Source organism: Oncorhynchus masou, chromosome 10 (assembly GCF_036934945.1).
Source record: "Oncorhynchus masou masou isolate Uvic2021 chromosome 10, UVic_Omas_1.1, whole genome shotgun sequence".
Taxonomy (NCBI): domain Eukaryota; kingdom Metazoa; phylum Chordata; class Actinopteri; order Salmoniformes; family Salmonidae; genus Oncorhynchus; species Oncorhynchus masou.
In genome coordinates, this window is record NC_088221.1 from 43351911 (window position 1) to 43367672 (window position 15762).

Below are 15762 nucleotides of genomic sequence, written 5' to 3' on the forward strand. Positions count from 1 at the left end.
TGATCCTTGACTAGTCTCTCAAACAACTTCAGGATGATAGAAGTGAGTGCAATGGGGTGATAGTCATTTAGTTCAGTTACCTCAGCTTTCTTGGGAACAGGAACAATTGTGGCCATCTTGAAGCATGTGGGAACAATAGACTGAGATAGGGATTGATTGAATAGGTCTGTAAACACACCAGCCAGCTGGCTAGGGATGCCGTCTGAGCCGGCAGGCTTGAGAGGGTTAACAAGTTTAAATGTTTTACTCACGTTGGCCATGGAGAAGGGGAGCCCAGAGGCTTTGGTAGCGGGCCGTGTCAGTGGTATTATATTGTCCTCAAAGCGTGAAAAGAAGTTGTTTAATTTGTCTGGGAGCAAGACATCGATGTCCGCGATGGGGCTGGTTTTATTTTTGTAATCCATGATTGACTGTAGACCCTGAGCTGTTGAATTGCGACTCTACTTTGTCTCTATACTGACTCTTTGCTTGTTTGATTGCCTTGCAGAGGGAATAGCTGCACTGTTTGTATTCGGTCATGTTTCCAGTCGCCTTGCCATGATTAAAAGCGGTGGCTCGCGCTTTCAGTTTTGCGTTAATGCTGCCATCAATCCACAGTTTCTGGTTAGGAAAGGTTTTAATAGTCACACTTTGCATAGTATGTGTGCAATATTCATCACATCAACGCTTGGCAGTCAGGCTCTTCTATTGATTTGACCATTACAGCACTGGTGAGTCTAGACAACATTTTAATGCTAAGTTGTCCTCAGCATTTAGCCTCAGTCTGCTAACTGTTTTTTAAGATGCACAGCAACAGGATAATAATGACAAAAACAATTCCTTTAGAAGACACTCTCTTGCGCTTTGCTTTGTCTGTCAGTTTTATGTAATCCCAAATACACTTAACAAGAATATATGATTTACAGTTCATAAAAGGAAATCGGTCAATTGAAATAAAGAAATTAAGGTCTAATCTATGGATTTCACATGATTGGGAATACAGATATGCATGTTGTTCACAGATACCTTAAAAAACAGTCAGTATCTGGTGTTACCACCATTTGCTCCATGTAGCACGACATCTCCTTCACAGAGTTGATCAGGTTGTTAAATAAACTGATTCAGAAGCTTTGTCATTTCCTTCCTAAGTGGGAGTCTGTGATATAACAAATGTCATTGAGAAAGTAAAACAAAACATTGTTAAAAAGCAGGGCACAAACAAGAACCCATACAGGGATACAACACACACACACAGTGATCACACACACATAGGACGTAGTGATTAAAATAACCAGCAGAGACTCGCCGATAGAACGCTACGGACTCACCAGCAGAGACTCGCCGATAGAACACTACGGACTCACCAGCAGAGACTCGCCGATAGAACGCTGCGGACTCACCAGCAGAGACTCGCCGATAGAACGCTACGGACTCACCAGCAGAGACTCGCCAATAGAACGCTATGGACTCACCAGCAGAGACTCGCCGATAGAACGCTATGGACACACCAGCAGAGACTCGCCGATAGAACGCTATGGACACACCAGCAGAGACTCGCCGATAGAACGCTGCGGACACACCAGCAGAGACTCGCCGATAGAACGCTACGGACTCACCAGCAGAGACTCGCCGATAGAACGCTATGGACACACCAGCAGAGACTCGCCGATAGAACGCTACGGACTCACCAGCAGAGACTCGCCGATAGAACGCTATGGACACACCAGCAGAGACTCGCCGATAGAACGCTATGGACACACCAGCAGAGACTCGCCGATAGAACGCTACGGAGTCACCAGCTCTCACTTTCTCTTGTTGTGCTCTTTACAACAAACATGTGAATGGCTCAACTGTTCTGGGGAACTATGGTAAACTTCATAAAGTAAAATAATGTGACCTGTGAAATGAAGATCGCAATATGCTTTACCGCCTAACTTATTGTGCAACTTGTCTGCAGGCATTAACTTAAAAAGTAGCTACTAATATTCAAATTTATTGAAACACTTCAAAGAAATAGTTCTGACGAAATTGACAGTACTTACAAACCATTCTGTGGCTTTTTCCAAATACCCCAGTATACGGTATATAAGCTATACCGCCAAGCCTAATACCTATGTTGACCCAGACTGCTGAGCTTTGTTGACTCATGGATATTGGAGAAAAATGACTGAGTGCAGGTTAAGGGTAGGTGTAACTCTGCCCAGTGCAGGGATCATATTGGATCAAGTACTTTTGTGTTGTATTACCCCTTTTGGCTAGCTACGAGAGAACAGCATGACTGACAGATGAGGGCCAAGCTCTGGGTAAAAGGAACTCCAAAAGCCCTGCTTCCAAAGAGCTTTACTCTTCCTGATGAAAGAGAAGTAATGTGACATTCTTCTCAGTGGGTTGAATGAGAACAAAAAGCTGGCACTGGATACATTCGGAATACAATGATTTGCAAACAAACAAAATCAGTTTCAATATTTTCACCACTATGAGGGTCATGACTCGTTTCTGTCATACGTTCTGTGCCAGAATATATATGCTTTTTTGTTGAGGTGTACAGTAGTCCACCACAGTTTCATCTGTTCGGGCAAGAATGTACATGATAAAAATATGCAATAAATATACACTACTCAAAAAATAAAGGGAACACTAAAATAACACATCCTAGATCTGAATGAATGAAATATTTGTATTAAATACTTTTTTCTTTACAGAGTTGAATGTGTTGACAACAAAATCACACAAAAATGATCAATGGAAATTAAATTTATCAACCCATGGAGGTCTGGATTTGGAGTCACGCTAAAAATTAAAAGTGGAAAAAAACACTACAGGCTGATCCAACTTTGATGTAATGACCTTAAAACAAGTCAAAATGAGGCTCAGTAGTGTGTGTGGCCTCCGCGTGCCTGTATGACCTCCCTACAATGCCTGGTGAGGTGGCGGATGGTCTCCTGAGGGATCTCCTCCCAAACCTGGACTAAAGCATCCGCCAACTCCTGGACAATCTGTGTGCAACGTGGCATTGGTGGATGGAGCGAGACATGATGTCCCAGATGTGCTCAATTGGATTCAGGTCTGGAGAACGGGCGGGCCAGTCCATAGCATCAATGCCTTCCTCTTGCAGGAACTGCTGACACACTCCAGCCACATGAGGTCTAGCATTGTCTTGCATTAGGAGGAACCAGGGCCAACCGCACCAGCATATGGTCTCACAAGTGGTCTGAGGATCTCATCTCGGTACCTAATGGCAGTCAGGCTACCTCTGGCGAGCACATGGAGGGCTGTGCGGCCCCCCCAAAGAAATGCCACCCCACACCATGACTGACCCACCGCCAAACCGGTCATGCTGGAGGATGTTGCAGGCAGCAGAACGTTCTCCACGGCATCTCCAGACTCTGTCACATGTGCTCAGTGTGAACCTGCTTTCATCTGTGAAGAGCACAGGGCGCCAGTGGCGAATTTGCCAATCTTGGTGTCCTCTGGCAAATGCCAAACGTCCTGCACGGTGTTGGGCTGTAAGCACAACCCCCACCTGTGGACGTCTGTTTCTGACCGTTTGAGCAGACACATGCACATTTGTGGCATGCTGGAGGTCATTTTGCAGGGCTCTGGCAGTGCTCCTCCTGCTCCTCCTTGCACAAAGGCAGAGGCAGCGGTCCTGCTGCTGGGTTGTTGCCCTCATACGGCCTCCTCCACGTCTCTTGATGTACTGGCCTGTCTCCTGGTAGCGCCTCCATGCTCTGGACACTACGCTGACAGACACAGCAAACCTTCTTGCCACAGCTCGCATTGATGTTCCATCCTGGATGAGCTGCACGACCTGAGACACTTGTGTGGGTTGTAGACTCCGTCTCATGCTACCACTAGAGTGAAAGCACCACCAGCATTCAAAAGTGACCAAAACATCAGCCAGGAAGCATAGGAACTGAGAAGTGGTCAGTGGTCACCACCTGCAGAACCACTCCTTTATTGGGGGTGTCTTGCTAATTGTCTATAGTTTCCACCTGTTGTCTATTCCATTTGCACAACAGCATGTGAAATGTATTGTCAATCAGTGTTGCTTCCTAAGTGGACAGTTTGATTTCACAGAAGTGTGATTGACTTGGAGTTACATTGTGTTGTTTAAGTGTTCCCTTTATTTTTTTGAGCAGTGTATATTTTTGTGTTATATCAATGTTGCAATGTATTGTTGCTGAAAGGATATCTGATGTGACAGAGTGGGGCATTCCAATCTTTATGCTTAGCTTGCTTCAGGCTTTGTGGTTGTAATAAATAGCTCATCGTACCATCAACACGTTGGGCTTTTGACAGTCTACACTGAATCTGGGGGCTTCAGCTCAATTATTAGGATAAACATCAGGGTGTTTTGGTTCAAATGTAGGTTAGACAAGGCTCAAATAGAATATAATTTGTACTTTACTACCCCAGCTCTGAAATATACATCCACAGCAAAACTCCTACAAAATCAGTCAAATTAGCTAGATCACAAAAACATTTCATAGCTGGAGCCTTGCATGAAATAAACATGCAAAATTAACAGAATGCACTAAACATATTTTCTCATAAATGGTATTAAGGTAACCCCATAGGCATCACAGATTTCATTAAAACAAAGTTAAGTTCACTGGCCTGTTGCTAGATATAGATTTAGCATGGGTACTGCAGTTTTGTGCTTTAGCAGTGATGTTCAATTGGTGGTTGCTATTATCATACGCAGACTCATTATCCATCTTTTTTTTAGATAGAAAGTGTTTCTAATTAATTGCATTATGCTTCAACAGGCAATTACTACAGGCAATGCAGTTCCACTAACTCAGAGAAGGTAAAATGGGGGAGGCAGAGGGAGAAAATCTGAGGAACCTCTCTCTCTATTTGGGAGGAGTGGGTATAGTCCCATGTCTAACACAGAGGAATCTCTCTCTATCTCTCTCTATTTGGGAGGGTATAGTCCCAAGTCTAACACAGAGGAATCTCTCTCTCTCTCTCTCTCTATTTGGGAGGGTATAGTCCCATGTCTAACACAGAGGAATCTCTCTCTCTCTCTCTCTCTATTTGGGAGGGTATAGTCCCATGTCTAACACAGAGGAATCTCTCTCTATTTGGGAGGGTATAGTCCCATGTCTAACACAGAGGAATCTCTCTCTATTTGGGAGGGTATAGTCCCATGTCTAACACAGAGGAATCTCTCTATTTGGGAGGGTATAGTCCCATGTCTAACACAGAGGAATCTCTCTATTTGGGAGGGTATAGTCCCATGTCTAACACAGAGGAATCTCTCTCTCTCTATTTGGGAGGGTATAGTCCCATGTCTAACACAGAGGAATCTCTCTCTATTTGGGAGGGTATAGTCCCATGTCTAACACAGAGGAATCTCTCTCTATTTGGGAGGGTATAGTCCCATGTCTAACACAGAGGAATCTCTCTCTATTTGGGAGGGTATAGTCCCATGTCTAACACAGAGGAATCTCTCTCTCTATTTGGGAGGGTATAGTCCCATGTCTAACACAGAGGAATCTCTCTCTATTTGGGAGGGTATAGTCCCAGTCCCATGTCTAACACAGAGGAATCTCTCTCTCTCTATTTGGGAGGGTATAGTCCCATGTCTAACACAGAGAAATCTCTCTCTATTTGGGAGGGTATAGTCCCATGTCTAACACAGAGGAATCTCTCTCTATTTGGGAGGGTATAGTCCCATGTCTAACACAGAGGAATCTCTCTCTATTTGGGAGGGTATAGTCCCATGTCTAACACAGAGGAATCTCTCTCTATTTGGGAGGGTATAGTCCCATGTCTAACACAGAGGAATCTCTCTCTATTTGGGAGGGTATAGTCCCATGTCTAACACAGAGGAATCTCTCTCTATTTGGGAGGGTATAGTCCCATGTCTAACACAGAGGAATCTCTCTCTCTATTTGGGAGGGTATAGTCCCATGTCTAACACAGAGGAATCTCTCTCTCTCTATTTGGGAGGGTATAGTCCCATGTCTAACACAGAGGAATCTCTCTCTCTATTTGGGAGGGTATAGTCCCATGTCTAACACAGAGGAATCTCTCTCTATTTGGGAGGGTATAGTCCCATGTCTAACACAGAGGAATCTCTCTCTATTTGGGAGGGTATAGTCCCATGTCTAACACAGAGGAATCTCTCTCTATTTGGGAGGGTATAGTCCCATGTCTAACACAGAGGAATCTCTCTCTATTTGGGAGGGTATAGTCCCATATCTAACACAGAGGAATCTCTCTCTATTTGGGAGGGTATAGTCCCATGTCTAACACAGAGGAATCTCTCTCTATTTGGGAGGGTATAGTCCCATGTCTAACACAGAGGAATCTCTCTCTATTTGGGAGAGTATAGTCCCAGTCCCATGTCTAACACAGAGGGATCTCTCTCTATTTGGGAGGGTATAGTCCCATGTCTAACACAGAGGAATCTCTCTCTATTTGGGAGGGTATAGTCCCATGTCTAACACATGGCTGATAATTCCTTTCTTCCACAACAATGAGAGAAACTCTGCATTCAGATGCTTGAGCACAAAGGCTGTCATCTCCCTTTCAGAGGCGCACACAATCACTTTTGAATTCCTTTGCTTTGTATCTAAAAATACACTCTCAGCTCTCCGTCATATGACATGCAAATAAGTCAGGAAGAATTGTTTTCAGTGTCAGTGAAAACACTTAATTGGCGAGAGACATAGGAGATGGTAATTCAATTCACAGCCACATACAAAGCTTCGGAAGACCACAACGGAGGCCCACCACGATGTATGAAATGTAATATCTTGGAGGATACACACACAAGATGCTTCTCTTAAAATGGGTGACCGTCTATGCATTTAAAAAGCTCTTGAAATACAACGGCGAAAAAAGCAACAACAGTTTTGTTATTGTTGTGTACACAAGAAAAGTGATTACCAACATTGGATTAGCCTTAAGGTATTAATCCTAAGGAGTAAAGATGCATGTACATTGCTGGGTCCTGTGTGGCTCAGTTGGTAGAGCATGGTGTTTGCCAAGCCATGGTTGTGTGTTCAATTCCCACGGGGGACCAGTTTAAAAACATTTATGCAATTACTGTATGTCGCTCTGGAAAAGAGTGTGTGCTAAATGACTGACATGTAGGTCACAACACAGTTGCTAACAAATATCCATCCTGCAAGTTTCAGCTCCCTTGTACCTTGGGCTAACTCAGTGGAGCCTCATAAAACTAACATCCTCAGTGGAAGGAAGTGGATAAAATTTTTCCTTTTCCACTCTGCATAAGCTCCAAATAACATTGTGTGAAGTTGTTTACGCTGTGATATTTGCCATAAATAAACTATAAGAGTGAATGTTAAGGTCTTTGGGAGTCATCCATCAGGAATTGTACATTCTATGAATGCAAGGCTGGAGGAGTTTGGTATAAGCATGCCACTTGTTTTGTGTATACTTTGGAATTCTGTAATAACATCAGTATTATCGGTTGCTGCACCATCGCTTCCAAAGATCCACCCAATGAGGTACATCTTATTTGCCAAGATGTTCTATGAACACATGAAAAGGGAAAACGCTTAATGCTGATTGGATCACATAATTAGAACGTGTACACCAAACAACTGAATTAAACAGGGCCCTAAGAAATTGGGCCTTTTATTCACCACCATGGACACATCTTTATAGTAAGTTCTTCTTCTCCACACTGAAGCTCCCCCGTGTCTATAAATGGTTGTAACTGGTGTTTACAACCCAACTTAAATTATAGCTTCTGTTCCATCATACCTCTTTAAGTCCATGACTTCAATGTTATTGAAAAATGTATTATGAGGTACAGAGAGTGAGGGAGGCTGAAGTTTTCTTGCACTTTAAGAATGTCAGAATTTTCAAATAGCACAAACACAGTGTATCTAAAATTCCATGAAATTGACACGCAGATGACAACATTGATGATTATCAAATCAATATCACATCTCTTAGATGTTGTCAACACTTTGAAACATAATGAGGGAAGGAAAGACTTCTTTTCAATATTGGTTTGTGTAGACACTTACTGCGGGACCTGTTGTCAATTTTGCCAACGGCAATCCTGGGCAATACTGAACAAAACTATTTCAAGACCAACATTTTTCCACACAATAGTGTGAGATAGGGAAAAAGACAAAGGGTTGGGTTTGCGGGAAAGTTTTGAAGTCAGGCCCAAATTAGCTGGTTTCTGGTCTAGTGGTGTGAGGCCACAGTGTTAAGATTGTTTTTTATAAGATACGTTTAATGCTAGCTAGCACCTTACCTTGGCTCCTTGCTGCACTCATGTAACAGGTGGTCAGCAGTCTCCTCGTGGAGTGCAACGTAATCAGCCATGATCGGTGTCCAAAAATGCCGATTAACAATTGTTATGAAAACTTGAAATCGGCCCTAATTAATCGGCCATTCCGATGAATTGGTCGACCTCTAGTCTCTACTGCCCCTTTCAGAAAGTATCACTATGCTCCCTGTTCTCTTTGATAGCTGCGATTTATGTCATGCTGTAACAGTGACATCGATATTATTGACCGTTTCCCCTCAGATGTGTTTGAGATGGGAGGCCACACACAAGACATAACTATTGGTGTCATTACTTTGACATTTTAGTCATTTAGCAGACACTCTAATCCAGAGCGACTACCAGGAACAATCAGGGTTAAGCATTTGAAACATCGACATTATTCTGTCATCGCTGTCCCTGTTGGTAACCCTGACGTGTCAAAACTCTTAAAATCAATACACAAGTATATATTTTTAAACCTGCATATTTAGTTAATATTGCCTACTAACATTCATTTCTTTTAACCAATGAAATTGTGTCACTTCTCTTGTGTTCTGTGCAACAGAGTTCTGGTATTATGCAGCAATTTGGGCCGCCTGGCTCGTTGCGAACTGTGTGAAGACCATTTCTTCAAAACAAAGACAGCCAACTTCGCCAAAACGGGGGATGATTTAACAAAAGCACAATCGTTGCATGACTGTACCTAACCATAAACACCAATGCCTTTCTTAAAATCAATAAACAGAAGTATATAATTTTTTAAACCTGTATATTTAGTTAAAATAAATTTGTTAGCAGGCAATTTAAACTAGGGAAATTGTGTCACTTCTCTTGCGTTCATTGCACGCAGAGTCAGGGTATATGCAACAGTTTGGGCCGGCTGGCTCGACGCAAACTAATTTGCCAGACTTTTACGTAATTATGACATAATATTGAAGGTTGTGCAATGTAACAGGAATATTTAGACTTATGGATGCCACCCGTTAGATAAAATACGGAACGGTTCCGTATTTCACTGTAAGAATAAACGTTTTGTTGTCGAAATGATAGTTAATTAATATGGTAAAATCCGGAAACTAAGGCTCCTATTTCTATGTGTTATTATATTATAATTAAGTCTGTGATTTGATAGAGCAGTCTGACTGAGCGGTGGTCGACAGCAGCAGGTTTCTAAGCATTCATTCAAAGAGCACTTTACTGCGTATGCCAGCAGCTCTTCGCTGTGCTTCAAGCATTGCGCCGTTTATGACTTCAAGCCTATCAACTCCCGAGATTAGGCTGGCAATACTAAAGTACCTATTAGAACATCCAATAGTCAAAGGTTTAAGAAATAGAAATGTTATAGAGAGAAATAGTCCTATAATAACTACAACCTAAAACTTCTTACCTGGGAATATTGAAGACTCATGTTAAAAGGAACCACCAGCTTTCATATGTTCTCATGTACTGAGCAAGGAACTTAAACGTTAGCTTTTTTACATGGCACATATTGCACTTCTACTTTCTTCTCCAACACTTTGTTTTTGCATTATTTAAACCAATTTGAACATGTTTCATTATTTATTTGAGACTAAATTGAATGTATTATATTAAGTTAAAATAAAAGTGTTAATTGTTCATTCAGTATTGTTGTAATTGTCATTATTACAAATATATATAATAATGACAATATATACATATAAATATATGACAATTTATATATATATATAAAAATGTCAGATTAATCGGTATCGGCTTGTTTTGGTCATAATCGGTCGACCTCTCGTAGACACGTTTCTATGGATCTCTTCCTCAGTGTGTCTGAGTTTATCATGTTAAGTCACATAATAGTATTCACCACACCCTCTACAATGGTCAGAACACTGAATATGACTCCCAAAATCAACCAATGACAAAAGTCAGTCACTTTTTCATAAACATAGTTTGACAGTACTGTTGTTTTCTGGTAGGTTTTGATTTACACAAGAAATGAAGACAGAGCATTATCTAGGCAGGCTGAGCCCTCAGCACATCTCTAACTCAATGTGATTTACAAGAAAGAAACGGTGGGGGTTGGACTACGCTAAAATATTCTGCTGCTTTCCACAACTCCTGAGATGTCGATGCCCACACAGCACTTATTGACTGCACTCTCAACAGGATTAGCCCACTGGACCATAGCCTCAAGCAGCTGGAAGTAGATAAGGGGCTGAAGCATGCACACTAGATGAAACAGACAAACAAAAAAGTTGCACACTAGATGAAACACACAAACAAAACAAAAAAGTTAATCACACATCAAAAAGACAGACAAAAGCACCCATTTCCGACTGAATAATAGTTGAAAGGGAATGCTAACTTACGGTCATGAGTTCCTTCTGGAAGGATTTCCTCTCCTTGCCCTCTGTATTATTGCAGTCCTCTTTCAGCTTCTCCAGGACAGACGCCACCCTCTCAGGCTCGCTGTCCAGCTCTGCACGGCAGAAGTGTGAGAGCGGTAGGTTAACGTAACCCAGGGCATCGGCAAACACCCTCCAGTTTCCTACATTCTCCATCAGTATAGTCCTCACAGAGGCATAGATGTACGTCAGGAACTTGCAGGGCTTCAGGATCTGATCCAGTAAGAGTGTAGTGGTTAGTTCAGCCCCGCTGAAGTAAATGGGTTTTACTTTCCCCACCAACAGAACATTTTTTGCATGTACAAGCCCTGTTCTACCCTGATAGTAACAGATGTACCATTCCTTAGTCCACAACTGTCCCTTCAATTTGATTTTCTCTTCGCTCAGAAGGGCAAAGTAATCCCCCTTTTTGTACTCCAGTAAGTATTGGTTCTTGGTCTGTCGGATGACTGTTTTGATCAACTTGCCAAACTTCAGGTTGCGGATTCGTCGGTCATGGAACACAGGGTATTTGGTAGTGATGGCCAGAGGGGACAAGACAATTTTCCCTAGTTCCTTCTTCTTCAGGAAGCGCCTCTGCACAGATGTTTGTGGACCGGTCTTGGGTGGAGGTGTTGGAGTTTGAACACAAAACTGGGCGAGAATACAGTCTTGGTCATCCTTGACCTGGACACGTAATGTGAAATCTGAGACATCATCAGCAGTGCGTGAGGCGATCACATAGACTATCCGGCTAACCTTTCCCAGTTTGACCTGGAAACCCCTAACCACCCTGGCCTGCTCACTGGCCTTTACCTCATAGTTGGCCATGTTGGAGTAAACACCAACCCGAAGGTCCTGGGGCCTTGCCAGGACAAACTGGTGCTTCCCCCAGAGCTGAAGAGCCACTGGAGGGGTGGCATGGGCCTGCTTCCCTACTTCACTCACCAGTAATGTTTTTGGGGCACAGTCATGGCCGAAGATGGCCACCACAGCCTTAAAGGATGGGTGAATGTGCTTGGGACCATAGACACCGAGGGTCACCTTCTTCAACACGTTGTCCCAAACAGTGGTTTCTGGAGCAACTGACTGGGCCTGGGCCACAACAGACACATACATGCAGGGCTCAAGGTTATCCAGACAGACCTGGATGGTGTCCCCATACATATAGGCTTGGGGGATTGGTGTGTAGGGCCCCTCCTTGCAGTCACTCCTTACACATATGACCTTTGTCGTCTGCCTGCTCTCCTTCTTCACCACAACTGACACCGTCATCTCAAGGGTGACTGTGGTTTTGGTCTCCATGTTACCGAGCTTGATCTCCACCACAGGGCTTACGGTCGTTGTTCGGTCGTTGTTGAGCTCCAGCGGTGGGTCCAGCAAGGCCTTCATGGAGATCTGCTGGGAATCTCCAGGGGCCACGTGGCCCTCCGGGATGTGGATGCTGATGCTGGTGTCTGGAAGCTGGACGGCCCCTCCAGAACTGTCTAAACGGCACAAAATGTTGGTCTCCACTGGCTGTGTTTGTCCCCAGCCTGGATTCTGACCCAAGGAGTCCAGGTCATGGCAGGACCTGGCTAGCTTGCGGTGATTGAGCCATGCCGCCCGGAAGTCCTCTCTGCTCTGGAACTGTTCAGGTGCAGGGGCTTTCAGGCCTCCAAAAAAACCTGAGGATGCCTGAGGGGCGTCATTCTGAGCTTGCAGGATTGAAAGTTCTGAGAGACTGTAGGATCGCTTGCTCCTGAAGAATGGGTTGTCCCTGCGTAACATCTGGCCCACTCCCAAGCTGGGGCTGATGGGTTTCAGATCGAAAATGCCGCTGCCAAAGCCGTTGATGTTGATGCTACTGCTGGTAGAGTTTGGTGGGACAGAGGAGGCTAGGTTGTCAAAAAGAAGAAGGTCCACTGACTTAATGTTCTCATTACTGTTCTGATCCAAAGAACCTTGAAGGGCCACATTGAGGAAAGGGTTAGTGGAGCTACGGCTAAGGTGCTGGTGATGGGGGGCAAATGGGTTCCCGTTTTGGGGGGCAGTAGGTTTCAGCATCACCCCGGTCCAATCTCCAAGGAGGTCCAGCTCCTTGGCTCCCTCCTCAACAGAGCAGTCTCCTAGGCTGTCGATCATACCGCTGTCACTGAAGGAGGAGTCCCGGTAGTTGATGGGCTGGACGTATGTCGCAGGGATGTAACCCATCTCAGTGCTGTTGTGGGCGTACCACCACTCTCCACCCGATGTGTCCAGCACAAAGAGATGTTCTCCCTTGGAGAACCTGAGGGTGGTGAAGCTGGAGGGACAGTAATCCTTAATAGCAACGACTTCCCTGGCAGTGCCAAAGGAGGCAGTGGCGTCCAGTCTTAAGGCACTGGGAGAAGGCACTGGAAAAACAGAACATAAAAAAAAATAGGTAAATCAGAGAATCAATATTACGACAAATATCTCAACATAAAGGTTTACCGTAGTCATGTGATGACAGTACATTTACACAAGCAAAACATTGTTTTTTTACGCAGTTAATTAACACGTAATAATCAACCTCATAGCGTACCTTTGACATCTGTGAGACAGTTGGATTCAGACACTCCATCACTGAGGTCAATGAGTGTCCCCTCTGACTTGCAGCGCGGCAGTGCGATGTTGTTGTTTGTCGCTCTGATTCGATGGGCGGCCATTGTTGGTTATTTCCCTGCACACCCAACCTATGTGTTCATGCTGCTCTCCTGAGTTACGTTTTAGCCGAAGGCAGAGTTAGCCATCAACAGCCTTCCATGGTGTCTGGAGGAGAGAGAGAAAAAACTGGATTTAATTAGCTTTTAGCTACACTTGACAATCTCATTAAATGGGGCAGATGCATTCTGATTAGAAAAATAAATCAGAATTGCAACCTGCTCACTAATATAATCAAGAGGAACAAATAATGGATTACCAAATGCTGACAGGATGTAAATATCCCCCAGATATTTGCAAGTTTCACATGTGGCAGGAATTTGAATGTGGCAAGTGAAAGAAAAACACCCCTTGTGTGTGTGTGTGTGTGTGTGTGTGTGAGAGAGTTGTGTCTAACCACGTAATTCCTGCACACACAAAGTTCTCTTCCTCGAGGTGGGTGGAGAGGACATTCAATGTGAGACTCCAAAGAGTGCATGATCATTTCCAATAGAATGACAAAGAATATTATTGAACATTCATGTGAAACTCTATAGACACTGGATTGTCTTAATCTCATCTCTCATTGGTCTACAATCTTGAACTTCTACATTCTGTTAAACTATGCCAACAGACAGGTCGTCCTGAAAGTAGTTGCATGGTATACCAAAATGTATGTACTCGTTTACAATCATAGAACATGAACTACGGTTAGGTACTAGAATTTGTTACTTTCGGCACTTCTGTAAAATGAGTCTCATGTCATCTACTGATTGAGAGAGGATGAAGTCTGTCTATCAGCACAACTCATGTCCCTTTATAGTGCTAGAGCACCATGACTGCTCCACTTACTCATTGCTAGCTCTACCCTGTCCTGAGGAACCACTGTACTCACTGGGAGTCTGGGCTGCATCATGTTAGATCAACCTCTCATACTGTCCTGAGGAACCACTGAACTCACTGGGATTCTGGGCTGCATCGCCTCTTATTCTACACAGAACACAACTGAATAATGCAACAAGGCATATAGAAATGTTGAAACTTCATTACAAAACAAGCTATTTGATATGGAATTTTAGGACCCGTTTAGGAATCTTTAAAAAATATATATAATTTGGCCTTTACTTCTATAGCCCAGAGAAACTTTGAATAACACATTCATGAATGTCGAAAAATGTATCATAAGAAACAAGGTTCTGAAGTGATTTGTCCCTGTATCTTGGAGATGTAAGAAAGTTCAGGAAATATTATATAGATGTTTATTATACAATCAAAAGTATGTGAACACACTTCAAATTACTGGAATTGGCTATTTCAGCCTCACCCCTTGCTGACAGGTGTATAAATCGAGCACACAGCCATGCAATCTCCATAGAGAAACATTGGCAGTAGAATGGTCTTACTGAAGAGCTCATTGACTTTCAATGTAGCACCGTCATAGAATGCCACCTTTCCAACAAGTCAGTTTGTCAAATTTCTGCCCTGCTAGATCTGCCCTGGTCAACTGTAAGTGATGTTATTGTGAAGTGGAAACGTCTAGGAGCAACAACGGCGCAGCTGCGAAGTGGTAGGCCACACAAGCTCACTGAAAGAGACTGCCGAGTGCTGAAGCACGTAAAAATTATCTGTCCTTGGTTGCAACACTCACAACCGAGGTCCAAACTGCCACTGGAAGCAAAGTCAGCACAATAACTGTTTGTCGGTAGCTTCATGGGTATTCATGGCCGAGCAGCCATACACAAGCCTAAGATCACCATGCGCAATGCCAAACGTCAGCTGGAGTGGTGTAACACTTGCTGCCACTGGACTCTGGAGGAGTGGAAACACGTCCTGTGGAGAGATTCATGGTTTTTCATGGTTCGAGCTAGGCCCCTTAGTTCCAGTGAAGGAAAATCTTGACGCGACAGCATACAATGGCATTCTAGACAATTCTGTGCTTCCAACTTTGTGGCAACAGTTTGGGGAAGGCCCTTTCCTGTTTCAGCATGACAATGCCCCCATGCACAAAGCGAAGAAAAGGTTTGGAAGAACTTGACTGGCCTGCAGCAATGTTCCAACATCTATTGGAAAGCCTTCCCAGAAGAGCAGAGGCTGTTATAACAGCAAAGGGGGGGACCAATTCCATACTAATGCTCATGATTTTGGAATGAGATGTGTATACAGTGGGGAGAACAGGTATTTGGTAAACTGACGATTTTGCAGGTTTTCCTACTTACAAAGCTTTAGAAGTCTGTAATTTTTATCATAGGTACACTTCAACTGTGAGAGACGGAATCTAAAACAAAAATCCAGAAAATCACATTGTATGATTTTTAAGTCATTAACCTCTTACACTTATGGTGGCGCTATTTCATTTTTGGAAGAAAAACGTTCCCGTTTTAAACAAGATATTTTGTCACAAAAAGATGCTCGACTATGCATATAATTGCTACTGTTCGAAAGAAAACACTCTGACGTGTCCAGAAATACAAATATCTTCTCTGTGCGTGCCCTTTAACGTGAGCTTCAGGCAAAACC

The 15762-nt window shown here is 43.5% G+C and overlaps 1 protein-coding gene across 1 annotated transcript in view; it reads right to left on the reverse strand.

Annotated features, from left to right (window-relative positions):
• Positions 1 to 15762, reverse strand: part of LOC135547659 (SH3 domain-binding protein 4) — a 74297-nt gene that overhangs the window by 22231 nt on the left and 36304 nt on the right. Inside the window, exons 2-3 of the mRNA XM_064976847.1 lie at positions 13148 to 13374; positions 10588 to 12977 (exon numbers count right to left, since the gene is read on the reverse strand). Coding sequence (XP_064832919.1) covers positions 10588 to 12977; positions 13148 to 13271 — 2514 coding nt within the window. The 5' untranslated portion in view covers positions 13272 to 13374. The remainder of the gene's footprint in view (positions 1 to 10587; positions 12978 to 13147; positions 13375 to 15762) is intronic.